At 36.0% G+C, this 9,390-nt stretch overlaps 1 protein-coding gene across 1 annotated transcript; it reads left to right on the plus strand.

The window, feature by feature from the left end:
- Nucleotides 3,774–8,911, plus strand: LOC109212480 (probable protein arginine N-methyltransferase 3). The gene is made up of 7 exons (XM_019376161.1): nucleotides 3,774–4,192; nucleotides 4,504–5,025; nucleotides 5,810–5,907; nucleotides 6,728–6,806; nucleotides 6,933–7,193; nucleotides 7,283–7,450; nucleotides 7,977–8,911. Exons 1-7 carry the CDS (start codon nucleotides 3,893–3,895, stop codon nucleotides 8,433–8,435), a joined length of 1,887 nt encoding a protein of 628 aa, XP_019231706.1. The 5' UTR covers nucleotides 3,774–3,892; the 3' UTR covers nucleotides 8,436–8,911.

The following is a 9,390-nucleotide window of genomic DNA, read 5'->3' on the forward strand; positions in this document are numbered from 1 at the left end:
CCTTGACCTCACTCAGTCAGATCTCACTCAAGCCACTCGGGCTAACAGTAAAACAGGTACTCGGCTCAAAATATCATTTATAAAATCGAAAGGAGTAAATAAAATTTGAGTTATGAAATCAGTGAAAGCATAGCATGACTGAGTGTAAATATTATCAAAAACAGTGAGGAAACAATAGTGAAAAGCCCCTAAGGGTCCAAATAGTCGGCACAAGGCCCAAACATGGCATTCAGACCCAAACATAGTAATACTTTCCAAAATACAATAATATCAAACAGTTTTCAATCGAATACGCGACGACCATTCGCTCCTGCGACCATTCGCTTGCAGGTGTGGTAACCCTTCCGCATCTGCGATGAACCTCAACCAGCCCAAACTTCGCACCTGCGACGACCATTCGCTCCTGCGGTGACCGCACCTGCGGCCACCTGTCCGTATCTGCGAAAATCACTGAACAGCAGCACACCAACATTCTCTAAGTGCCAAAATCAATCCGTCAACCATCCAAACTCACCCGAGGCCCTCGGGACCTTGACCAAACACGCCAACAAGTCACATAACACTATTCAAACTTTTACCAACCCTTGAAACACTTAAAACAACATCGAATCATCAAAACACCCTCGGATTCAAGCCTAAGGTTTCCAAAACTTCCGAATTCCGCTTTTGATCTAAAAGTCTATCAAACCTCGTCTGAATGACCTGAAATTTGCACACATATCCCACATGACACAACTGACCTACTCCAATTTCCGGAACTCCATTCCGACCCCTATATCAAAATCTCCACTACCAACCGGAAAACCCCAAAAATTCCAATTTCGCCAATTCAAGCCTAAATCTACCACGGACCTCCAAAATACATTCCGACACGCTCCTAAGTCCCAAATCACCTCGCGAAGCTATCCGAATCATAAAAACCAAATTTCGAGATCGTTTACTCACAAGTCAACTTCCGGTTGACTTTTTTTTCAACTAAAAGGCCAACTTAAGAGACTAAGTGTCTCATTGCTCTACCAAACAATTCTGAACTCGAACCAACCAACCCGATACCACATAATACAGCTAAACAAGACATAAAAAAGCAGAAATGGAGAAAACGGAGCGGTAACTCATGAAACGACCGGCCGGTCGTTACAAAGTTTCTTTTGGTAGAGATTTACTCCTAAATATCAATAAGGAACACAATTGTTACCTAAACTAAGAGTAAAGTGAAAATCTTAGAAGCTGTAAGTTTTGGTTTAATAGTTTCGTTGTTACTGTTTATTTGGAATATGTTTTTTCCCTTTCATATTAATCTCTAATATATGGGATCTCATATATGCTTTTAATATTTGTAGTAAATGTACGAGATCTCTTGGTAAGCGCTACTTCTGTCATTATAAGGAAATGTGTACATGCATTATATAATGAACATAATTATATATTTTTGGGTGGCAATGGCACCGAAATACAACAATGGATATAATGGTGATTACTTAGTACATTGAATAACTTTTTAGTGGTTTTGTAAATAACAATATTATTGCTACATAAGTTTTAGGAATACAAATTATGAGGAAAATTATTACTTTAACCTTGAATTTTTGTTTTATTTACATTCCAAGTATATTAGAGGTAGTTGTTGTCAATTTGGAAAAAAATAATCTAACTAATAGTGCTTATATCAGATGGTGTTGAAGGGTACTCAATATATAGAACCTCTTGAAATTTTAAAAAAATTATTCATAAGCTTATAATGAATTTTTCTTTGGCTTAAAATTGGATATTATTACGGTTATCGGTAAGCAAAGATATAATACTTATGCTTTCATAAAGGTTTTACCTGATATGTTTCTATTATATTATTGATAACATGGTTATCATATTACAATGATTTGCAAGAACACGTGAAATTATACTTCGAGTTGCATCACATGGTAAATGATTATGGCTCGAGGATGAGTCTCAGTGTACTTTGGCTTATTATGCCATTGTTTGAGGGTAAGACGGTGGGTTCTAGTCCCATCGTGTTATGAGAGTAAGACATTGGGTTCGAGTCCTGGTGCACCATGATGATAAGAATTGAGTTTGAGTCCCAACTCATTGTGGCCTACCATGTCTTTATATAGGTAAGACAATGAGTTTGAGTCTCAATGCACCACATTGTGATATAATGCTGACTAAAGAAAATGATGTATTTTTCATGAAAAAGGCATGAAGCTTGTCCCACTTGATTTATTTCATTCTTGAAGTGAATTTAGCGGTGCATAATATGTCTAAATGAAGATAAGTGGTTGACCAATGAAAGTGACATGCCAAAGACCAAAATAATAATAGTCATCATTGGTAATCACAAAAAGGAGAACAATAAGGGTTCTCAAATATTAATAGTCATCATTGATATAGATTTATTTATTTTAACAAATATTGTCAAGGTTTTGTTGTTTATGCAAATGCAAGCATTTTTTGAAGTCCGTTCTTCAAACAATCTATTTGTATGTGAGGAATTGTCATATTATCATTTCACAAGGTTATCAAGTGTTGATACTTATTCAAGTCATGTCATGTCAATATACTAGCAACTGATGAAGCAAGTGACTCAACACACTACAGATGTGTGACTTTTCTTTGAAGAGAAGATTCCAATAATAGTGAAGACGCTGATGTTTGCTTATCTCAATTGAAAAAAGGATATATTGAAGGAGACAGAATAAATCATATATTTCATCAAAGTTCTTTGTCAGACACAATCATCAACAGAATGATGAAATAGATGTTCAACAAATTTGTTCAAGTGATAATTTGGCGGAATAATTCGCTAAGGCATTGACTATCTGAACATTATAGAAGTTGTTATACAAGCTTGGAATTCGTCGTCTCCAGAAAATAAAGTGATGTTTTCATCAGGGTGTGATGACCCAAGGGGTCATCGTTTATTTTAGAATCCGAATCCGGGTTCCGAGGCCTTGAAAACCTCATTTTCGTTCTCATCGATTTGCGTGCGCAGTCCGGGGGCATTTCCGAAAAGTCTTTATGTGAAATCTAAGAAAAATATTAAATTTTGCGTATTACAAGATATGTGTACTCTTTTTCCTTCACTAGGATTTTTTCCCCACTGGGTTTTTTCCTAGTAAGGTTTTAACAAGGCACATTATCTATGGACATCCAAGATGAGTGTTATGAAATATTATATTATGGTGGATGTCCATAACTCCTAAATGAATAACATCCACTACTCTTCTCCATTAACCTCCCACTACTTCTTACCATTATGGTTGTAACTCTCATACCTCCATAACCTCCCTGTGATCTTACTCCATGATCTCAAATGTTTAATGTCATGTTTATGACATTCATTTTTATACCTCTATATAATACTATAAATAGAGGATGAGAAATGATATTGTATATACTTGGAAACCACCTGATGAAATAAGAATTCCTCCTCTTTTTCTCTCTACATTCTTGTCTATTTTCTTGTTTAATATTATTACTTTGAGCTTAGTTTCTTAACATGTTTAAAATACTAGAATAATAACTTAAATTATTATTTTATCTAATACGAAAACTATTTTAAAATAGTAAAAAAGACGAACAATATTTCGCTTTTAATACACTATAGAAGTTTTTAGCCAAAATTGAATATTTTGGGAAGAAATTCAATACTTGAGTGAGATTGTGAAAATTTGGGGTGCTAAAACAATTTTCCTATATTTATGAAACTTGAAACTAAATTTGATTTTTAAAGTGTAAATCATTAGCAGTAGAGGAGAAAACAGTCAAACAACAAAGAGTAGGGTTTTAAAGGGTTTAAGGCAACTTCCTTTCATTCTCATTTCTCACCCTTTCCCCAAACTTCCCAACAAACCATTACCATTTGCAATCCAATACTTCGAACTAGCTAATTTCTATGGCTATGGAGGAACCCAATACCACGTATATGGAAGTAGAAGAAGCTGACAACTCAGACGACGACAGGGACCAGAACTGGGACGATTGGAAAGTAGACGAAAACGGAGACGAAGAAGATGAAGCGGAAGCTATGAGCTCAGAGTTACTCTGCTTGTTCTGTGACTCGCTATACAGTTCCAGCAATGCCCTCTTTGAACACTGCTCATCCGCACACCGCTTCAACTTCAACACTCTCAAGACCACTCTCGCCTTGGATTTCTACGGCTGCTTTAAGCTCATTAATTACGTTAGGTCTAAGGTACTCAACGCATCAATTTTGTTATTACGTGTCTAATGGCCTTTTTTCTCATGAGTTTAAGTTGTAGATGGTGTAAAGAATATTTATACAACCATGTCATTTATTAGGTAATTATAGGTAAATCTCCGGATAAACGTTAATTGATAATTTGGTAAAAATGATAATTAACCTGCTATTACAGGTCAAAATTTACTGATTAGTGTAGAAAGAAAGATAATATATATATATATATATATATATATATATATATATATATATATATATATATATATAGCTTAAACCCTTTTTTTTCATATATATTTTGCTATTAGGTTGCAGAGAACAAATGTTGGAGTTGTGGCATTGTCTGTCGATCAAAGGAAGATCTACTGAATCATTTGCACGATGTTATTAATTTTGATGAGGGCTTATTTCCTTGGAATGATGATGAGTTTTTGAAGCCTTTCTTGAATGAGGATGCACTTCTGTATAGCTTTGATGAAGATGATGAAGGTGACGATGTTGAGGATATCATGTCTATCGACAAAAAGGAGTTAATTAAGGATTTTGAGCTTATTAGCATTGATGAGGATGATTTTGAGTCTGAAACTGAAGAAAACAAACTTATAGCCTCCAGTCAAAATGGAGGGAAATCTGCTTCAGTGACTGACGCTACTTTCAGCAATGGCATTGTCGCTGCAGAAGCTGGTGTTTCTTCGTATAAGATCCTCGATGACCAAGATTCCAGCTTATATATAGCAAAAGTTGCAGCAAATAAGGTCAAGGACGTAAATAAAAGCTATTTTGGTGGTTATAGTTCATATGGCATCCACCGGGACATGATAAGTGATAAGGTAACTTTTATCTTGATTTAGCCTTTTCGACGTTATTAGATTCTGCTTTGGCCCAATTTTTTATGTATAGCAACTATCTTTTGTTGTGGAGGAAGATAATAGTCAATCAAATTGTTTTTCCCATGTTGACCTAAATGTTGATTGGACTTTTTCACTCTATTTGTGGTTTCCTAGTTTATCAGAGCCAGTATATACTTGAATAAATTTTGCTTGTAATTCTTGTCCAACAAGAATCAGCTGCTGCTTACTTCAATACAAAGTGAACATACTTCACTAACCTAATGAAAGAAGAAAAGACCAGACCTGACCTAATCTAGTTATTCTGCTTTCTCTAACTGGTCCTTGTATTTTTTTTAAAATTTTGGATCAGGAAAAAACTTCTACTAGAAGAAGCACCAATAGAATGCAACTATCACCCATCAAAGTATGCTAAGCTCCAGAACAAACATTATATACCGCCTAGCACCTTCTCTTCATCAGAAAGTATCAATATCCCTATTGTAATCCACACTGCTCTCCAATCTCTTTAATTGGCACTAAAGTGAATTTTCTTCCATCAGCTTTTAAATCTGATTAACATCCATTTCCTGCTGTTGTCTTCCAAGCTTTGTCCAATTGTTGTGAAGCTGATGTATGTTCTTCCATGGACTCTTGATAGTTACATTATTGGCAAAACTATTTCATTATGCTTCTTTGTGCCATACAAATGCTTGCCTTCTTCCAGAAAAAAAGGTTGCCACTGAAATATTTGGTAACAAGATTGTTGATATTGTGGCTTATGCAGGTAAGAACTGATGCGTATCGGCAAGCCATTTTGGAGAACCCTTCTCTCGTAAAAGGTGCTGTAGTCATGGATGTAGGTTGTGGTACTGGCATATTGAGGTTAGGGGAGATTTTACTCGTATTTACTTTTATCTCATTACTTTTTTTACTAGTGTAGTTGATCATTTGATGCAGTATTCTGAAGATTTTGGATCTTCTAAATCCTTTTTAGATCCCTTTATTTTGTGAACACTTGAATCCTTGGCTGAGCTTTCTTGTCTACTTTTGGGGGAGAAATCATGGAGAAAAAAAAAGAGGAACACTAAAAACTACGAAAGGAGGTAGTTGGAAGTGAAAGAAGATAAAGTGAACAAGCATTAAGCTCTGAATCTATTTGCTTTTTTATATTACAGTACCTAAGCTGAAGAAAGGAGAATTAAAATTTCATCGCCTTAAGCAGAAGGTGAAATAGTAGTACATGTATCTATTTCTTTCAGCTTTTTAGATGAGCCACTAGCAGGAAGAGCAATGAGCAAATCAAGGAAGAAAACACTTGAAATCCCTATGCAGGGACAGGGAAGAGGAAAATGCACTACTATGTAGACTCGCCCACCAAATGATCTCTTAGTTGTCCTATTCTATTCTATTGCTCCCATATGTTTTTGTAGTGAGCGAACCATCCTCAGCTTCAAGTAGGTCATGAGCAAAGATATGCAAATACTGGTGGCCAAACTTCATCTTACAAATACTGATTTAAGTATTTGCAAGTGAGGTCATGACCAAAGATCCCAAAGTGATTAGAATTTTTGAAAGCATGCATAACAGGTCACTTATACTGTTCATCTTCGTTTTTGCATTCGAAATTAACTAGCGAAGGAAAAAGCTACTTCTAAATTTAAAAAGGAGTCGTTCAATTTGAACTAATTCATGTCGTTTTTAGTCTCTTTGCAGCCCAGGCAGGTGCATCTAGGGTGATTGCAGTTGAAGCAAGTGAAAAGATGGCAGCTGTGGCAGCTCAGGTCAACAATCTTTCATTAAAATTGTCACGTTGCTTTCCAAATTTAACAGTTTTATCTTCACATTTTGCAGCTCCAGCATTATTTACTAAATTTCATTACTTTTCAAACTTCTTAATGTAATTTTAGATTGCCAAAGACAATAACATTTTGCGGATTGGAAGCGAGAATGAAGGTTCTAATCAGGGCAATGGTGTAATGGAGGTTGTTCAGGGCATGGTTGAAGAGCTACAGAGTACTCAGAAAGTTCAGCCACACAGTGTTGATGTGTTGGTGAGCGAATGGATGGGTTATTGCCTGCTTTATGAGTCAATGCTCAGCTCTGTCCTGTATGCACGTGATCAATTTCTGAAGCCTGGAGGTGCTGTTCTTCCTGACATGGCAACCATGGTAACTCTCAAAAGCTTTTCTTGCATGTGTTTAACTCATCATTCGTTTCTAGGTTGAAGCTAACCTCTCTCCCCACATAACTTTTCTAGTTTGTTGCTGGATTTGGAAGAGGTGGTACAAGCATTCCATTTTGGGAAAACGTTTATGGCTTTAATATGTCTTGTATCGGCGAGGAGATTGTTAAAGATGCTTCCAGAATTCCAATAGTTGATGTTATTGACAGTTGTGATATAATAACTACTTCAACAGTTCTCCAGGTTTGTCTTTTTATCTGCGTGGAGAAGCATGAAAACTTTATTGACCTTTAAATGGTCCTTATTTTAATATCAGTTGTCTGCATTTCAGCATATTGGCATCGTCAAGCATTTTAGGTTTTAGACAAATCATGACAGTCTAAACTCAAATATGTTATGTCCAATGTTTGATTAGTTTTATATTACCTAGGTCATCTTTCCACTCGATTCTAGGATTCACTTGTGTTTTATAAGAAGCCCATAGAAATTGTTTGGGTGTGGCTTTGGCAGGCTATACGGACTTTGTTGTAAATTTTAAATAGTTATGTGGATGTATTATCTGAGAAATAAGAGACACAAGAGAGAATTGAGTGAAACGGTGAAGACAACTGTTGCTAGAAATGATTTTCTCCCGGCTTTTCCGCACATAATCCCTTGCCTGATGAAACATTGGTTTTGGGAGGATAACCATTAAACAGATTTAAAAACTGAGGAAAAATCTCTTTATGACTTTACAATAATTCTCTGACATCCCAGTATACTTGAACAGAACTTTGATCTGGTGACAATGAAGCTGGAGGAGATGGATTTTACTGCTAAGGTTGAACTGGAGCTGAAGGGAGAAACTTCTGCAAATGGGTCTACAAGTTCAAAACCGATTACAACTTGGTGTTATGGAGTTGTCATTTGGTTTGAGACTGGATTTACAGAAAGATTCTGCAAAGAAAAGCCAACTATATTGTCCACATCTCCCCATACTCCCAGCACTCACTGGTCACAGACAATCCTCACTTTCTCGGAACCAATTGCAATGGTATCCTCAGGAAAGTTAAACATTGATAAAATGGCAGCGGTTGGTACTGATGCCTGCCCTGTGGTTAAAATACAATGTCGCATCAGCGTAGTTCGTGCTGCTCAACATCGAAGCATTGACATTTCCATGGAGCTATCAGGAATTGGGCCTTGTGGTAGAAAACGAAATTGGCCAGCACAAATGTTTAACTTATGATAAGTTAACGCAAGCATTGACTGCAAGTTCAACTTCCTACCATTCATTTCCGCCTGCACCTGAGCAGGGGTCTCAGGGTGAGCGAGGGGATTATTTCCATCTCCATCTTATAAGGTTTATACTTAGCAATAGTTCTCCAATTCTTGGTGCATGATGAAGACGTGGATCATTCCAAGTTTCTTGGAGTAAGTACAAACCATATATTTACTCGCCCTGTCCACCTTTTATTTTGACACTGTTGATTTTGAGCACTTTGGTGGGTCAAGAATTGTAGAAGAGAGAAGCAGCATATTCCAACACATGAGAAATGATTTCCTTTTAGTAGTAATATTTTTGATATAATCTTATCCTATACTTAGTTCTTCCTGGTTATTTCACTGACAAAGTTATCCGGTTGCTGAGATATTGTGGTAGTTCATAGAGTTACAATGTCTATTCCTTTCATCCAATTTAAATTTTTTGAGTTTGCTTTTCCAGAGGATCATTTTGACCAATTTTTTTTACTGAAATTAAAAGGTAATTCATTTTCTGATTCTTTTTTTGTGATTTAAATATTTACATGTATGATTTTTTATTTGTTTCAGAATATCTGAATATTATATTGATCTCCATTCTAGATTGGTCACACCTCACTCCATTTTCAGAATCTTAATGTGCACCTTGCTAGTCTGACTCACGACTTGTTGTTTATTATAATATGGTTCTCTTGCTCTGTGCAAAATAAAATGTCTGACCATTTTCCTATTCAAGAAGAGTAAAGCGCATAGATGAACATGGTATAAGCACTTTGCATGTTCAGCTTCTTACAAACTCTTGCTGTAAAGTGAATCACTTCATTGATTCTTAGTCTTTTCTCTCCAAAGAATTAATGAATTGGAATTCAAGTGTTTGGCTCTTCCCTTTTTTAGTTTCAAAATTAGCGTTCACATGTACGATATATGTATTTGACATTACT

This window comes from Nicotiana attenuata, chromosome 1 (genome assembly GCF_001879085.1).
Source record: "Nicotiana attenuata strain UT chromosome 1, NIATTr2, whole genome shotgun sequence".
NCBI classification, from domain to species: Eukaryota; Viridiplantae; Streptophyta; class Magnoliopsida; order Solanales; family Solanaceae; genus Nicotiana; species Nicotiana attenuata.